This window comes from Brachyistius frenatus, unplaced genomic scaffold (genome assembly GCF_029030835.1).
Source record: "Brachyistius frenatus isolate BFR_SWC_R1_liver_20210118 unplaced genomic scaffold, ASM2903083v1 Contig_81, whole genome shotgun sequence".
Lineage (NCBI taxonomy): Eukaryota > Metazoa > Chordata > Actinopteri > Embiotocidae > Brachyistius > Brachyistius frenatus.
This window is the reverse complement of record NW_027210680.1, coordinates 1294471-1312399: the sequence shown is the minus strand read 5'-3', so window position 1 is coordinate 1312399 and position 17929 is coordinate 1294471. Positions and strand designations below refer to the sequence as shown.

The 17929-nt window shown below is 42.9% G+C and overlaps 1 protein-coding gene across 2 annotated transcripts in view; it reads left to right on the top strand.

Moving 5' to 3' along the window:
• LOC138627105 (prickle-like protein 1) overlaps nt 1-17929 on the top strand; it is a 28964-nt gene that overhangs the window by 9075 nt on the left and 1960 nt on the right. The window contains exons 1-7 of one of the 2 annotated variants that reach the window (XM_069709203.1): nt 7793-8317; nt 11701-11898; nt 12573-12686; nt 13996-14133; nt 16185-16388; nt 16503-16689; nt 16893-17891. In XM_069709203.1, the coding sequence (XP_069565304.1) occupies nt 8303-8317; nt 11701-11898; nt 12573-12686; nt 13996-14133; nt 16185-16388; nt 16503-16689; nt 16893-17891 (1855 nt within the window). In that variant the 5' untranslated portion in view covers nt 7793-8302. Of the gene's footprint in view, nt 1-7792; nt 8318-11700; nt 11899-12572; nt 12687-13995; nt 14134-16184; nt 16389-16502; nt 16690-16892; nt 17892-17929 lie in introns of those variants that run through there. The other variant, XM_069709204.1, reaches the window with a different exon arrangement.

Sequence of the window (17929 nt, the reverse complement as noted above, 5' to 3'; positions counted from 1 at the left end):
GGCTTTTATTAAAGAAGGAATGCATCACTTAACAATATCAAATTAGAGCTGGATGGGATGCACAAGACTCTCCCCTCTCTGCCACACACACATATATACAAACACACACTATTTCTTTAGTTGTTTTTTTTTAGGTTTTACAGTTTTATAACAGCATTTGTCATTTAAATTCTAGTTCTTCATTGAAGTGGTTTTAACGTTTATAAAAGTACTCTTATATCATGCAAATTTGCCACGCTGTGGCGCTTTCAAAGTGTTTAAGCTTCACTCATTATTTGATAGCTGAATAGTAGAGGCTCACCTGCGACTGGCTAAAGAAAAGTGAATGTTTCATCAGATCTGGCCAGAAAAATGTGTGCTTGCACATTTGAAAAGTGCTGTGCAAAAATATAAACAAGAACGCTGCGTAAGCTGCGTACTATTCCCAAGGTGTGCGGTTTATGCTAACAACCACATATGGTCTGAAGAAGAGTGTCTGACTCGAAACATCACGTGTATGCGGTGTTACAAAAAAAAAGAAAAAAAGAACTGCACTATAGAAGCACTGCAGACCAAATTCCTAACAGGATTTGTTTTGGCGACAATGAGCCAGGATAATCCTCAGAAATTGCAGGTTTTAGAAGATGTCTTTTTGTTTTCAGTACAGCAGATATAATGTAGTGATGTAAAGTACTGTATGTACAGTGCAGCTCTAGAGTGATTGCTCAGTGTAATATGCATGGGTGCATACTGAAACTTTGAAAAACATTACAAAGACCTTTAAATCATTATTTTGAAATACAGTAATTCATTTCATTTAATCATCCATTGTCAGTTGTCTCTCTATAACCCCTCAACAGAGTTTTAATCCAAGAGGATACTTTGGCTTGGCAAGGCATTTTAGCCTGTAGGGACATTGAGGACTTGTATGCAGTGGGATTCAGGTAATGGCACGTAGTAGGCAGTTTAAATGAGGTTGACTCTGCCAAATAATGAAAAATAGTGGTAATAATGTCGAGGAGAAGCCTCTGTGCTGTTTTTGACAAGCCCTGAAATAGCATCAGTTCTCAACATACTCTAATCAGCTCCTGAGCAGCGACGGGATTTACAGAAAATCCACTTGAATGTTACAATAATTGGCTACATGTGCAGGGATATAGGCAGAGCCGAGTGCACAATAAAGATTGACAGATACAAATGTAAGGCCGAACAGTAGCTGTATTGAAGCGGCAATTATTTTCATTTTGCAATGATTTATCCAAAGTGAGATGCCGACTCTTTGGAAAAGGAATGAATGGTACATTTAAAAAAGCATCTGGTGCATGAAGTCAGCTCTGGTTTCCAAACTCAAATAGCTTTATTGATCCTGTGAGCAACAAAGCGAAAACACTGAGTGCAGAGACAAGCTCCGTGTGCAAAGGTTTTCTGTCTAGTCAAGGAGCTAAATTCCACTGAATTAAGTAGAGATGGTGTTTTGGTACAGTTAGTCAAAATTTCAGGAATGTTTTACTGTCCTAAGATCCTCACTGTCAATTAAAAATAACACAAGGCCAAGAGTCAAGCTTTGTGAAGGTGTACTTGTGCTTTGAGCTGCATGCTACGATGTAACAAGCCAGTATGCTCCTAGTGGTAATGCTAACTTCATTCACTGTCATAGTTTAGCATGTTAGCCCTAAAATTTGAGACTGGCGTTACTTTTGCAGGCATTTGTTCATAAACCAAAATATTAGAGACATCTTAAAGTTAACCGGATAAAAGCACTCGATGAAAAGTCAGGCTAATCACCGAAGTCATAAGGCTGGGAACCCTGAATATCAATACTGTTTTTTGGGGGGTTTTTTTTGCCAAACTGTTCAGTAGATGTTAAGATAGTTCACTGGAAAAGTTTAGATTTTGACTGGTGACTAGATGAAAATTCTGATCTCAAAAGTTAGGATCTGTAAAAAGTTTCACGGCAACGCATCTAATAGTTGGCTAAATATGGAGAGATCAACATCACAAGTGGATTTTTTTTTCCCTCTGCATTTTCTTTGGTAAATGTAGGATTGTGAATAAGAAGATCCTAACCTGAAGCTTCCCAATCCAATCTCTACTAATGCTCCAATCAGAGATGACAATTTCCTGCATTTTATAGCACTTTTATTGCCACTTCTATTGTCCCAAAGGTGTGCCGGTGACACCCTGCAGTAGTTAACAAATCTCAGCAGAGGGACTTTATGACCACAAACTTAAATCACACTCGGCCGGTGAGTGTCAACGAATATTAACACCGATCTGTCGAGACCACTGAGCAGCAGGTCCACAGACCTGATATGCAGCAGCGAGTCAAACTGGTGGGCCTTGTCAGAGAGGGCTAAAGATCCATTTCCTGGTGTGAAAAGCTGCTGAGAGGAGTCGGCATGAATGGGGGTGGGGGGGAAACTCAATGGATGCGAATTGGGACGTGGACCCGAGGTCTTGATGTAAATCTGGTATTTGTGTCGGCTGGCTTGTTAATCATTGTGCGGATGTGTTAGGCTAATGTACTGGCTAGGTGGGAAACTAACAAAAAGGTACAGGGGGAGGAGGCAAAAAAGAAACTTGTGAAGGAGAGTCCATTTACGTACTGGAAACTAAGTTCATCAAAAATAATAGAAAACAAAGGAAATGGACCCGAAACAAAGTTGGCAGTCACTGGGAAAGGTGAACAGAAATTCAAATTTGGGGCTAGCTGGAGACAGCAACCTTCCAATTTCAATAAAGGAAAAAAACAAAAAAAACATTCTCTCTCTCACCCCCAAAATAAAAGCAAACACACACCAAACCCATCAGAGACCCAACCGAAGGTGTTGACCCTCTGAGACAGACAACTGTGCATCAAACCAACCTCATAATATAACCTCCAATCAGGCTGATTGCCACCAGGTGAGGGAGAACATCACAGGTGCAGGAAGTTACTCCTGATGAGGAGTGAGTGAGTGACAAATCCTGTATCATAGATCTTAGGATTCCACTAATACGAACACTGTATACACATGTGGCTTTATTTGTCAAGTCAAATTACGTGACAGGGATTTGTCTTGTAAGTGTAAGTAAGTGTTGGTGCCTCAGTATAAACAACACCTTATTATATTAAGCATTATGACCCAGAAGTGCATCATAAATCCCAGAGAACAGTTCTGCCCCCCATAAGCATGTTTCACTTTCAGATTTTGATTTATTTGCCCGGGCTTGTCTGTTTTACTTCTGTGGTGTTACTTGTTGTGTTGGGAACTTTCTCAGGACTTTTCTTGTCACAGTGAGTTAAAAAGTAGTGGAATGTTTTGCTCAAGACGTCAGTTTGACGATCTGAAAAGCACTTTTAGAAGCAAATTTTCCAACCCCCTTGCTCTCATCAGAATCGGGGGTCCACATCCAACAGTTTGACAATCGCATCCACTCCCAAAGCGTATTTCTTTGGTGTATTTTGGTCATCAAACAACTTGATTAAGTCTCCTGTAGGCTCTTCTTCATGACTTGCCTAGAACAGTTAAATGTTTCTGCCTTAAGATGTGGGCGATTCTTTGTCTTACCAGAATTAATTAATGTGGATGAACATTAAAAATAAAAAAGATTCCAAGAAATTGTTGCCTGAACAGCCAATGTTGGTTTTAATCCCATTCGCTATTTGCACAATCTTGTACATTTCATCATGTGTTTGCACTATACGCTACTTTAATATCAGGAATGGTCTCCATGCTCTGTTTGAGTTCATCTTTTATGACAAACTGTCCTGCTACGAGATGAGACATGTCCTTGTCGGTTTCTGTTGTAAATAACGTAAGGGACGTATCTCCTGATATCTGCGCTCTTAGGAATCAGTTAAACCGCTTCTTGCCTCCTGGGGATGAAATGCCGCTGGCTGATTCCAGGTGTGAATGACTGTTATAAATGAAAACAGAGCACCACACTGCTGGAGAAGAGTGTGTTTGCTTAGTAAACCCTCCCTCCAAAATAAAGGTTAAGAAAAGGCCAAATTACCAGTTGAGTTGTGTTCCAATAGATAGATAACATGTGCAGCCAGAACCAGTGAGTAAGTGTGCTGTGTGTGTGTGTGTGTGTGTGTGTGTGTGTGTGTGTGTGTGTGTGTGTGTGTGTGTGTGTGTGTGTGTGTGTGTGTGTGTGTGTGTGTGTGTGTGTGTGTGTGTGTGTGTGTGTGTGCTCAGTTAGTCTAGACTTGGTCTTGGGTTTCAAGTATAGAAAAGGCCACTAGATCTTGTCTGCACCCCGGTCCAAAGCTTTTGCCAAGGAAAGAAAACGCTGCTCAGAAACTCCTTTGAAGGACTTGATCAAAAGGTTTCTGTTCAAATCGTTTCTGACTTCTGACTGAATTTAGGGTCAGACTGATATTTGCGGCCAATAATGTCCTTTATTTCTTTGGGTATCAGCCAAAGAATTTGGAAACAGAAAAAAAAAAAGTCTTAAATAGTTACAAATTCGTGCTGTGGTCATTTCATTTTCATTTAAAATCAGAAAGTTTCCTTGCTTTGGGATTAAGTTCTGTCTTATGTAGCTGCTTGTAAAAGAAAAACAAAGAATGACACAGAATACTTTCCATTTTCTAACATTAAAAAAGGTCACATTTAAAGACATCCTAGCTATTTGCGATTTCTCTGCCAATTTCTGTGCTCTAAGTGCTGGGGTCAAAGGTCACTGCATAAACCCTCCATTAGTAAGTTGCTGCTCATCAGCCTCGGGCATGTGAATGAAACCGGTGCATCATCCATTCAGCACATGTCCAACGGTTCTGCAGAGGGCTGGTACATGACGTCTTTGCCTTAGAATGGCTAAGGCCCATTACAAAGGTATTGTGAAGGAAGGAAGCTGCAGGATAATCGTGTTTATGTCGACAACGACATTGTCACAAAAAGATAAAGAGGCATGAAGTTCTGGTTCTTAAGAGGTCTGCTGTAAAATCAAGATCCTACAAGTTTAAAATCTCATAGAAAACCTCCAAAAAAGGAAGAACAAAGCAAGTTGAGTGACTCTATCCATCATGATCTTTCACAGTAATCACAAACAAACCTACAACATTAACAATAAGACTCCTCTAAAAATCATTTCAGAAACTTTTTGTTCCACTGCACCCTCTTCTCTCTTCCAGAAGGAAGCAGAGGAGACTGCAAGGTCAACTGTCCTTTTGTGTTTTCTAAAGAACCATCGGTCTCTGGCCACAGGCCCGGGCCCAGTCTGAAAGACCGATATCTGCCTATTGTCTGGGCTAAAGCCACTCATCCTCGGACCTGTCCTCTATTCACGCGAAGAGCATTCCTCACCCACTTGTTGGCTGTTTTCATTATCTGAATTAAGTACTTGTCCGTGTGTGTGTGTGTGTGTGTGTGTGTGTGTGTGTGTGTGTGTGTGTGTGTGTGTGTGTGTGTGTGTGTGTGTGTGTGTGTGTGTGTGTGTGTGTGTGTGTGTGTGTGTGTGTGTGTGTGTGTGTGTGTGTGTGTGTGTGTGTGTGTGTGTGTGTGTGTGTGTGTGTGTGTGTGTGTGTGTGTGTGTGTGTGTGTGTGTGTGTGTGTGTGTGTGTGTGTGTGTGTGTGTCACAAAAATAGAGCTCTCGTCCATCCACCTGAAGTAAGATTTGCAGAGCTTTTGAAATGCATCTCCAGAGAAATATCTCGGGAAACTTAATGCACATCTTTCTTGGGGTTAAAGTCAAAGTGGCTTTTGCAGAGCGCTGCCAAGACCCCTGGAAAACTTAAGAGCTTTTCTGAAAGGTTTACCCGCTGACTGGACTGCCAAGCTCCTCCGTCTCCTCTCTCAATTTCAAATATGCGTCGGTATGCCAGGAAAGAAGGCCGTGTTGGCAGAGCACATAGACAGTCCCATCTCCGAGCACACAGAGGATCTCTTTCTCTATCTCACTCTCCTAAGCTAATTTGCTAACTGAGTCATTTCTCATTTGTAACAGGTAATCTGGCATGTGACAAACAGCTCTGTTGCCCTCCCCGCGAGTGACTTTGTGGGGTTGTCAGAGGAGAGGGCGTCTTTGTGTGCCAGACAATTGAGTAAACTCATTTGTCATTTTTGACTCTTTAAATGAAGCTTTTCAGCCTTTCACAATGACTGATGGTGCAGAACTTGTCCAAATAATAAAATCCAGCTTCTCCAGGCACATCCAGTGAATTTGTTTTGTACGCAGACGGCTAGGTGCAACTTTCTTTTTTTTTTACGTGTTATCATTTCTAAATCCAAGCTTAGCTTTTCACATATCTCATTTTGGAACAAAGCTCATCACTGCTCCTTCTGCCGGGAGTTTCCTGAGGTGAAGTGTTCTCTGACAATAACGTCATTGTGACTAGTTCAAGTGAGAGATGAGGACAGGGGACCCCTCTCCTCTCACTCATTCACATCTCCAAAATAGGAAGGGGGTGGCGATGTCAGCGACAGGTTGAGCGGCCAGATCCCCTGCGTGAGAATTTCCTCAGATGGATGAAGGTGATTTGAGAGGAAGCGTGGTCAATATTTAACCCGAGAAACACCAACAAGACATGAGGGCTTTTATTATGGATTAGCTGCTTTTAAAGGTTTTCATAGCCCTCAACACAAAGATGATACAGTTTGTCAAAGTGTCACCTTGTTGGCAAACAGAGTCCCTGTAATCAGTGTTTTTTAATATAAACAGTGGAGCACTTCAATATTTGTATCTGAAAGAGGTCACTCATAGCAATGACCTTTACAATTCCTGTCAGCTTTACTGTGCTTTATAGCATCTTTTAGCTTATTGTTTTGGTTTTCTGTCAGACGGACAAAGTCAGCAACTGGGAGCTAAAGAGCCAGATATATTTTTTTTAAGGGTATCGAGTTAAAAGGAGAGCAAATATTAAGGCATACACAAATATGACTAAATTAATGAATTTATTTCAGTGATGTGTTTAAAGCTTGCCCCTGCTCCACTTAGTGGCCAGAAAATAGTCATTACAGGTTTAAGTTAATGGAAGTCCTTTTAAAAGTATCATAATTTGTCTCAACTTGTAAAATATATGCTTCATTATCATCACAAAGCATTTATGATCAAAGCATAAGTTCTCTAATTTGGTCCAGGTTTGTGCACAAATTATTATCACAGCTGTATTTAACAAACTTTTGTTGTTGTTGTTGTTGTTGTTATTGAGATAATGGAGCAGCTGAACCAAGAGCACATTAACCACCCGTGATCAAATCAGCAGCTGAGTACAAATTCACGAGACATTATTAGAGCAAATGACATTAGATGCATCAGTCGGGATGACCCCGGGGCCCCTTTAATGGCAGCAAGCGCACAAGCACATCACTTGCATTATAAATAGAAGTTTCCTCTTGGAGGGAAGGAAAGAGGAGTGAAATGGATCATAATCACAGCAATATGTGCAAATAAGAGAAAAAAAAAATCCCACTTTTTTTTTTTCATTTTAGAAAGGTGTTTTAATAAAGAAGAGCTTTTTCTAAGTTAAAAGCAAATTAAATCTGTCAGGATAAAAGTGAAAAGTTGTCTTGGCAAAATTGTTTTAAAGAGACAGAGACAGACTGAAAGAGACAAAGAGAGCAGACATGTCATCTGGCTCAGGAATCCTGCAGCCAAGTTGGGGGGTGGGGGGGATTCACACTAGTGGAGGAAGGGGTGTAGAGATAGGGCTGGTTGGGGTGTTGACTCTGAAGTGTGTATGTGCCTGTGTGTGTGTGTGTGTGTGTGTGTGTGTGTGTGTGTGTGTGTGTGTGTGTGTGTGTGTGTGTGTGTGTGTGTGTGTGTGTGTGTGTGTGTGTGTGTGTGTGTGTGTGTGTGTGTGTGTGTGTGTGTGTGTGTGATTGAAGTGCAGTGGCAGGCGATTTGCTCTGGAGGGGAGGAATGAGGGAGGGGCTGACAAGGCTTGGCTGTCCCATGAGCACACACTCACAGCGGGATCAGAGACAGTCCAGAAAGAGACGTCACCTCGCTGCCCTCCCTCCTCGCTCTTTGGACCTTAAAATTTTTTCGGATTGCTAAACGAGTTGCTCCCAAGCTGCAAAGACTCGCTCTCTATGAAACTCTCCTCATAGCTGACGCTGACTTTCAAAGACTGAGACGTTGGGGTAGGGTGTGTGTGTGTGTGTGTGTGTGTGTGTGTGTGTGTGTGTGTGTGTGTGTGTGTGTGTGTGTGTGTGTGTGTGTGTGTGTGTGTGTGTGTGTGTGTGTGTTTGGTTTTTTTTTTTGATACTTCCTGACGGAGTGGGATCTGGATCTGATTAGAGCGTGGATCCGCTGGGCTTGATGCTGCAGACATGAAGCCAGAGCTGGGATTGTGGAAGTGAATGAGAGCTTTATGCGAAGGTGGAAAGAGAGATGCTTTTCCTGGAGGTAAGAGAAAAATAGATGAAACTCGCAAAAGCAGAAGGATTTTGTTGAGTGAAGAAGACTTTTAAAAGCTCTTCTTCACAAGTTCCACCGTTACTGAGATCTGTTGATGAGGATGGTCCTGCACGTGTGTATTTTTCTATTCATTAAGTGTGTGTGGGTGTTTGTCTAGGTCTTGTGTGTGCAGTCCTCATAGTGTCTGTGCAGGTGGTCTCACTCCAGCTGTGTGAAGTCTCCTGCACACCCTCTGACACCCATTTGGCCTTAAAATAACACTCTTCAGTAGTCAAAGAGCAATGACATCGGCCTTTGAACTCCACAATTTTAATGGTTTTCCAAAAGAAAATCTCATCAAATTTTGGAAAATTAGACTTCATTTTCTTCACTTCAAGTCTTGTCCTTTAAATTAACTGCAGGTCATTCAAGCTGTAACTGTTTTAATAAACATCAGAGAATATGATACTCTTTGGCACAATCTGTAAAAGTCACACATCTCACTAATTTAGGAAGTATTCCTTTACTTTGCCTGGGGTTGTGGTCAATTGAAAATAACAGGATTGGTTTACTAATTCCTCAGTGAAGGAGATCCCCTTTAAAAGTGTCAGGTAAGCGAGGGGGAGGCACACACGGTTAAGTTAAGCTGGCTACATCTGGCCCCTGTTTACACAGTCCCGATGTTGTGACTCTGTAAATGGCTTTTTCAAAGAGAAGTTTCCCTTTTTAACCCCTCTGAACCTCTTCCCATCACGTCTCCCCCGGCGTTTAGAGGAGGAATTGGTGGACATTTTGTTTTTGTTTTTGACAAAGACAGCCATTGTGCGATTGCCAAGAGGTGACATGGTGAAATGTGAGTTGCTGTGTATGTTGGCTCAGGAATCTGCAGTCACCTTTTTCCCCTGGAACTCGTGGGATGAGAGTCAGCGGAGCACATTTTGATATTTTAGGCGCGTTCCTTTATGCTCAAAGAAACCTGGTAATGCAATCAATTTAATGGCCCATTGGCCCCTTATTCCTAACGTCCACCAAACTCACAACCAGAGTTCCCTTAATACTTCATAGTGGCACAAAATAATGTTGAGAAAAAAAATTACTGCACTACTTACTGGTCTTAACTGGGATAGATGAGATAAAGTAGAACAGGTAAAGAAAAGCTTCTGAGTGATAACATTATCTGTCCCACCATAAAACCTGATAGATTAGTCACTGAAGAACAAAGCAACACTCCAATACCTTTATGTCCTGTGATAAGACCTGTGCTTTGACTTTTTAAACAGCATTTCTAATCTGTAAATTCAGTGTTTTGAAGTCCTGGCCTTCATGGAACTGTATGCTAATTATTATTAATTTTTTTATTATTAATTTTTTTTTTTTTGGGGGGGGGGGTTATGCTAATATATCCCCAGTCTTGTTACTGGGGTTTGACTACATGGTCTGGTGTAGGAAGACTGGAGGTTGAACTGACCAGACAGCAGTTGACATCTCGTGGAGGACGGAGCCGCCTCCTACAGAGTTTGCATTGTGAGTTCAGTTGCAGCTAACCTTTGACCTTGGAAGGGAAGACAAGGTAAACATCATTCCTTAGGGGATTCAACACAAATGAAAAATGTTTGAAGAAGATTTTAGAAAAAAAAAAAGCACAAAATGCCATTAATTTTGAGACTATGATGCCAAAGTATTAAAATAAAGTTAAATAAACCTAACAAGGATATATTTCCTCAGGTTATTTTAACAGGGCTCACCAATCTGGTATCTTTACACAATCTAAGTAGAAATGTGAATTTCCAAATGATAGTAATTTTAGCTTTGAAAAAAGTATTACTCCACCAGCCCAAGCTAAAACTCAGGGTTAAAAAGAGTAGAAAAACAAAAAACAAAATCATTCTAAACTCCGGGAATGGTATTATTTTATTAAAAGGTCATGCAGTTCTTCATAGTTCAGGCCCATCTCCATCTACTGAACTTTGTACGGTCCCTTAAAAAAACGGTCTATCACCTGGCACAAGCTTTTAAATGAACTCAACAGATTGCTCTACAGCTGTAACTAACAGACACAATTATCGGTCAGTAGAAGCTATCAAGACCCTAATGTCCCAGAGGGTGCTGTGGTGCTGCTCCTGTGTGAAAGATCAAACTTGCATAGTTTCAGGGCGGCAGTGTGAAGTTTCTGACTGTTTTCAACCAAACAAGGACCATTCTGGCCCAGATTTGCATGTCAAAGAAGCAGAGCAGAGCAGGGCCAATGAAAAGTGGCTTTTTCAACACCTTGAGACAAAAGCGGTTTTATCAGACTGAGAGGCCTCTGAAGAACACAGCCAGTGAGATAAGAGGGCTACTGCTGAAGGCGGGAGACGCACAGCGACTCGACTGATTCATCCCCATTCACGTATCAGTCCGACTGATATCGGCTTGTAAAGAGGAAGAACAAAAGTGCTGCTAAAAGTAGATTCCTGCTGCAGGTGTGAGTGGACGGATTGTGTATTATGCTGTGTGCAGTGGTGATTTCCCACACATAGCTGTAAATCCCTGTTGAGCGCAACATGTTAACCTGCTTAGTTTCATAGCTTTTAGCCCTTGATAGCAAAGAGCAACAGATGTTTGGTGGCTAACAGCTGGAAATATCTGTTGCATCATGCTATTTCAGATCCTGATTTAAAAGGAACCGACTGAAAGCACTTGATGTCCCGTTTGCTGACACAGATAACTGTCCTAACAAGGTCTTGATTATGTATGACTTTACAATGACGCACATCAAGCAAATGCACGAATGTGTATTCAACTCCACACTTAAAAGGGGAACGTACAGACGTTTTAACACCCTGCTATAAACAATGGTGCTGCTATATCCTCAGAGTCGTGGATGTTTGCCTGTTGATGACGTGTTGGAAAAAACCTGCTGTGATTTTCCATTATACATCTTATTAGTTTCTTTTGAAAGTGGACAAGGTCTATTTTGCATACTTTATCAAGCACGACTCTGTAATGGATTAAAAAAAAAAAAAGAAAAAAAAAAGGCACCAACGGGACGGAAAATAACATTAATTATTCTTAAGTGTGACGCAAGAGGTTTGAATGTGGCTGTGTCCCCTCGTCTCTGTTTGTTCTCTCCTTGTCTCATATTTTCTAGGCAGTATGTCTCTAAATAGTCTTTAAATTATGAGGAAGAATAATAAACACAGATTAAAGCCAGTTGACTGATTGCAGGCCTTTAAAAAATGTGGAAGCATTTACAGGAAGTGCAAAAATAAAATCATAAATCAGCATCTTCCCAGCCAATCAGTGTCAAAAATGTAAAAGCTGGAGATTTTTGTGTAAAAAAGGAAACTATGAAAAAAAAACAAAGTTTGGTAAATAGGATTCCTAAATCCGCCCTTTTTGTTTTTTCACAGCGCCCGTGTGTGATGAACCTGGAGCGCAGTGAGAGAGGGGAGCGCCCTTTACCTCGAGGCCCCGAGATGGAGGCTCGCACCGGGGGAAAGATGGGGAAGATGTCGGTGGGCTTCAAGAGGAGCTCCACCTCGGATGACGACTCCGGATGTGCGTTGGAAGAGTACGCTTGGGTGCCGCCAGGACTCAGGCCTGAGCAGGTTGGACAAAATGACTTAATCTGACCATTTAAAATGATACAATATGTCTTCCAGTGTATTCTTTCCATTTTGTATTTGTATGGTAACAGCTTAAACTGTAAATCACAGCTCAAAAAAACATATTGCACATATTCAAAGGTAGATGCTGACCACATGGAGTTCAGGTTCGAATAAGGTTATGTGTGCAGACATTCATGTCCATGTGCCACAATAGCAGATTAGTAGTTCTGCATGCTGTGGCCTAACATCTGTCTATGTTTTTTTGTCACATGCAGTGTGTATTTAAGATACACATGTTCCTCTCAGTCAGAAAACACTGCAGTCTCGCATATTTCCTGGTATGTTTTTCATGGAAGTGCACAATAAATTTCGTTCACGTCTCTCCTGTCAGGGGAAATTAACCAAGGCAAACATTACCATGTCCAGCCGCGTGCCGTCTCCTTGTGTGCGGAGAGATTTCACAGTCAGGCACCTGTGATCGGATAGAGATCGACATGTTTGACCCACAGAGTCACAAAATAAGGACACACGATGCTTCGTGTGTGCAGTCACTCTCCAATGATACCCAACTGCCCTTTTCCTCCTCTCCTCTCCTCTCCTCCTCTCCTCCTCCCTCCTCCCAAGATTTCACTTGTCTACTCTGCTAAATTTCATTCTCGTGTCCCCATCTCCAGATCCAGATGTATTTCTCCTGTCTGCCAGAGGACAAGGTGCCGTACGTCAACAGCCCGGGAGAGAAGCACAGGATCCGACAGCTCCTCTACCAGCTGCCGCCGCATGACAACGAGGTAGAGATAATGAGATAGAGCCAGTAACAGGCCCAGGGTGTGTGAGTGGGCGAGAGAGAGAGAGAGAGAGAGAGAGAGAGAGAGAGAGAGAGAGAGAGAGATTAAAAAAAAGAAAAAGATTAGCTGCAGGTTATTTATCAAGATGTAAAAAAAAAAACTTGAATTATTGCATACCTTTTTTTTTTTTTTAAAAGAAACCTCAACAGTACTGGTATTACAATATATCCACAACAGTTTCTCCTACAAGTAAGAAACATCACTTTATTTTGAGGCATAAAAACAACTGCAAAAGAAAAGATTTTCAATGGCACCCTACCCCAAATAAAGCCAGCAGCTGAGTAAAGTCTCCACAATCTTGCCAGTCTTTTCTCGTAAAGCTAAAACAATAGCTACATTCCCTTCAGAAAAAAAAAAAAAAACCCTCCTCCTGTGACAGTAAAGCACATGCCTGCCTCTTCTGTATAATAGCTTTATGGTGTGTAAACCAGCGCTCCTTTCACATCTGTGTTAATAGAGTTTACATTAGGAGATATGGTGGAGGGTTATCACCAGAGGGGGGAGGGCTACTGACGGAGGTGGTCTCTGTGCACACACATGGAAGATACACAATAGGTGCACTCAACACACACGAACACAGTGTTTGACTGAGCGGTTTTATGATGTTTGTTGGCTGACCCGGTGGTTGAGGTAGCAAACTGACAGAGGATTCCTTGCGTAACTGTGGTTAGGAGGGAGACGCACGCTGTGTGTATAAAAGGGAGAGACAGTGAATATGTGTGTGTGTGTGTGTGTGTGTGTGTGTGTGTGTGTGTGTGTGTGTGTGTGTGTGTGTGTGTGTGTGTGTGTGTGTGTGTGTGTGTGTGTGTGTGTGTGTGCGTGTGCGCGTGTGCGTGTGTGTGTGTGTGAGCTCGCACACCGACATTGTTTACTGCTGTTTAGAGAAAAACTGAGCTGATTGTTAGGACAGTCTTGGTCTTTTATCTGAACCTTCATGACCATCTCTAAACACAGAGGGAGGGTTTGTGTCTCGCTCACGCCATCCTTTCAATGCAGCTTTGATGCTTTCATTGAACCTTTCTCCTGTCATATATGGAGTTCTTGTGATGCTCTTTCCCAAAGTTGGATGCAAAGATGAAAGCTGGACCATCAGCAGTAATGGCTGGATGTTTTGAAGTCCGAGTTCCACTTTCTCCTCCGAATCAGCTTCTCCTTTTAGCCACAAATTGACCTTTCCGTACTTTTCTTTTGGCAACTCATCCCCCTCTTCTATTGCGTTTTTTTTTTAATTTTTAAATTTTTTTTCCGACAGGTGCGTTATTGCCACTCTTTAACCGAGGAGGAGAAGAGGGAGCTCCACATGTTCAGCACCCAGAGGAAGAGAGAGGCACTGGGGAGAGGAACACCTAAGATCCTCCCCCGAGCTCTGCAACACACCCGCTGTGAAAATGTAGGTGCCACAAGTGGACACCCATGAGCACACACACACACACACACACACACACACACACACACACACACACACACACACACACACACACACACACACACACACACACACACACACACACACACACACACACACATCCATATGCACAAATGAAGGCCACTGCATCATGCTCTCATACAGCTAGTTGACAATCTAACACTTACAAGGAAACCAACTGGTGAGTCTTAAGTTATTTATATCACATGCAGCTAACAGCCGCTATCCAATCCCAAAGCACGGCAAACCCGAGGCACAATCCTGATTAGCTAATACAGAGGTTTTAATCACGGACATAAACATCCTCATTAGGGCGAAGAGAGAGGAAACGGGGAGATTGGGAGTCTCATGTTTAAGTTGAGCAGAGGAATCCAACCGATTTCCTGCCACCCATCTAGAGCGCAGCATGACAGCCAGCAATTTAAAAAAAAAAAAAAAATGAAGAGGTTAATAAGTAGTTCTTGCAGAGTCGTAAACTCCAGATTCTTCCAAACAAATCACATTGTATGGCACATTTACGGGAATAATTACATGTAACTCGGCTCAGCATATATGCAGCTGGTTATACGACTGTTTCTGGGAAATTGGAAATGGACAGTGCAAAGTTTTTGTTTTAGATTGATGCTATTTTTAGAGATTTTTCTGGGAATTTAGACTTTTGGAAAAAGAGTCATTTGGCATTGATGTGTTGGCTGAACAAACATAAGAGTGGTTATAATCTGAAAACCGGGTTTGTGTCTTACCCTGTTGATTTGGTGATGCTCTTTTAAACATTGAAAAAGTCCTTGATCATATTTCTGAAAACGTTCCTTTCATTGCAACAAAAATAAATATTAGGGTTATGTGGCTTCCACCAAATTCAGCACTGACAAGGGAGCGAACCACATCATCCACCATGCATTCAGGAAGAGCAGATGAAGTGCAGCCATGTTAACTCTCCCGAACAGGCAGATGAAGTCTGTCACCACTCAAACGCAGATGCTAACACAGAGGATGCAAGGTCACGCACACTGAGCTGACTCACTGCATCACCAGTGGACACACACACACACACACACACACACACACACACACACACACACACACACACACACACACACACACACACACACACACACACACACACACACACATTGTCAGGCTCCAGTTTCCCGGTGCCTTAACTCCCAGGGACACACAACACCCCCCGTATCCAAGGCCCCGGTCTGTCCACCCTGGTAATAATGGTTAACAGCTGGGCACGCTATCCCATAGATGCCTACGGGTGTCTTATAACTCCGCTTAAGTTATATAAAGACTGCTTGTTCAGACATGCTCTGATGATCTCTGCAGAGTCATACGATCTTTGCCAAAAGTCGACCAAAGCCAGTGTTTGCAGTTTAAGATTACAGGGCAAAAATGCTGTTCAATTCTTCAGCAGCATCCAATGAATAATTGATGGTTCGATACCAAAGTCAAACAGACCCAAGAATTTTCGGTTTGAGCTCGTTGGCTCTGGGGTTTGAGTCATCGGGATAGAAATACTTGTTTTGTGTCTTCCCCATGTTATCATGTTACAAGTGCAATCAATCAATATTCAATTGCAATCTGCATTCATGTCATCCTTGAAAAGATGACAGTTCTGCAAGGATTGTCATCATTGTAGGATTCACTGATGTGTTTTGAATGGATCATAGTCCTTTGGCATTTACAGTGTGATCACCTGTTGTTCGGCCTTCTTCTGTTTTAGCATCAGTTCAAATGAAACAAATTATATATTCTGAATAGTTATCTGCACTATCTTTCTTTGTTGGGGTCATGGGTCAAGAGCATCCACTGTATCACGCGCCTACTTTGAAATGCCATTGAAATGCATCGGTGTCTGTATTTATCTCCATCTGTACTTTCTCAAGGTAGAACCAGATTTAGTAAGGATAGCATAAGCAATGTTATTGGCTTGACGATGAGCCACCAGTCTTCATTGTGAACTACTGAAATATTAATCTCATGGATTATCTGTTGTTTGTGTTTGTCAGTGTTGCGGAGGCATCAACGGTGGTGAAATGGCAATTTTTGCCTCCAGAGCCGGACCGAGCCCCTGCTGGCACCCAGCATGCTTCGTGTGCGCCACATGTCAAGAATTGTTGGTGGATCTGATCTATTTCTACCAAAATGACAAGATCCTCTGCGGAAGACACCACGCGGAGCTTCTCAAACCACGATGCTCTTCGTGTGATGAGGCAAGTGGCAGCAATAGTAGCACGAGCTTAAGTATTTTAAAATGACCCACGGCAATGTCGACTGCAATTCCTCGGAGATCCACAGAATTAACAAAAGTGTGGTTTTCCCTTTAGATCATCTTTGCAGATGAGTGCACTGAAGCAGAAGGTCGTCACTGGCACATGAAGCACTTCGCTTGCTTCGAGTGTGAGACGATGCTCGGGGGGCAGCGGTACATCATGAAAGATGGACGGCCCTACTGCTGCGGGTGCTTTGAGTCACTGTATGCAGAGTACTGTGAGGCCTGTGGTGAAAACATTGGTAAGTTGCTGTATACTTGCAAGGTGAAAAAAGTATTTCTAATTATCAACGTCTCAGGATCAGAATGACGCAATAGACGTTTTATACTTCACCCTAGATCTATGCAAGCATGTATTCGCGGGATCTTTTTTTTTTTTGAAGTACTGTACCCACATATATAATGTGATGCTCCTTTTTTTTTTTCTTTTCACTCAATCCATTAGGTGTTGATCATGCCCAGATGACCTACGAAGGTGTACACTGGCATGCCACTGACCAATGCTTCTGTTGTGCCCAGTGTAAGACATCCTTGCTGGGATGTCCCTTCCTACCCAAGCAAGGCCACATCTATTGCTCAAAGGCATGCAGCCAAGGGGAAGACATCCATGCTTCAGACTCGTCTGATTCTGCATTCCAGTCTGCTCGCTCGCGTGAATCGCGGCGCAGTGTCCGCATGGGGAAGAGCAGCAGGCCTGCCGAACAGTGGAGACAGTCGCAGCTCTTTAATCCTCCCGCTATCGTCCCCTCCTTTGAGCACAAGTTTGGGGATGGCGAGGGTGCTGGAGACGCTGACGGCGACATTGATATTGTAGGGCGTAAGCTGGCCCATCTCGGCCTGGAGGAGGAGAGGTTCTGGAGGGAGCGGGAGGAGCAGGATGCCGGGGGAGAGGAAGATCCAGAGGAGTGGGCCCAGCATGAGGACTATATGACTCAGCTCCTGCTCAAGTTTGGTGACCGCGGGATGCTACACCAACTTCAGCCACCATCCCTAAAATCTCCCAGCCCTACCAGTGACAGAAACAGGCTAATAAGTGTCTCTGATCCCTGGCTGAAGCCTGATACTACATCAATAGGGATTACCCCCTCCTCTCCCAACCCTGCCAGCCCTACCCAGAGCCAGACTTCCAATCAATCCCGAGCCAACAGCCTTAGCCCTGGATTGATGAACAAGAAGCACCTACCTGAAATGTACTGGACCCAGTCGCAGGATGGGCTGGGAGACTCGGCCTATGGGAGTCATCCAGGCCCTGCCAGTGCCAGAAAGATCCAAGAGCTGGAGTTGGACCAGGACCAGGACCAGTCTGGGGCAGGAAGACAGGCCTTCTGGCCAGACACCAGGCAGTGGTATGAGGACTCCCTCGAGTGTATTGCTGATGAGCTGAGGAAGGTTGAGAAGGGTGTTGGAGACTCCATGGACTCCCTGGCGCTCTCAAATATCACCGGTAAGGAAAGTGCTCGTTGCATGGATTCAAATACATTT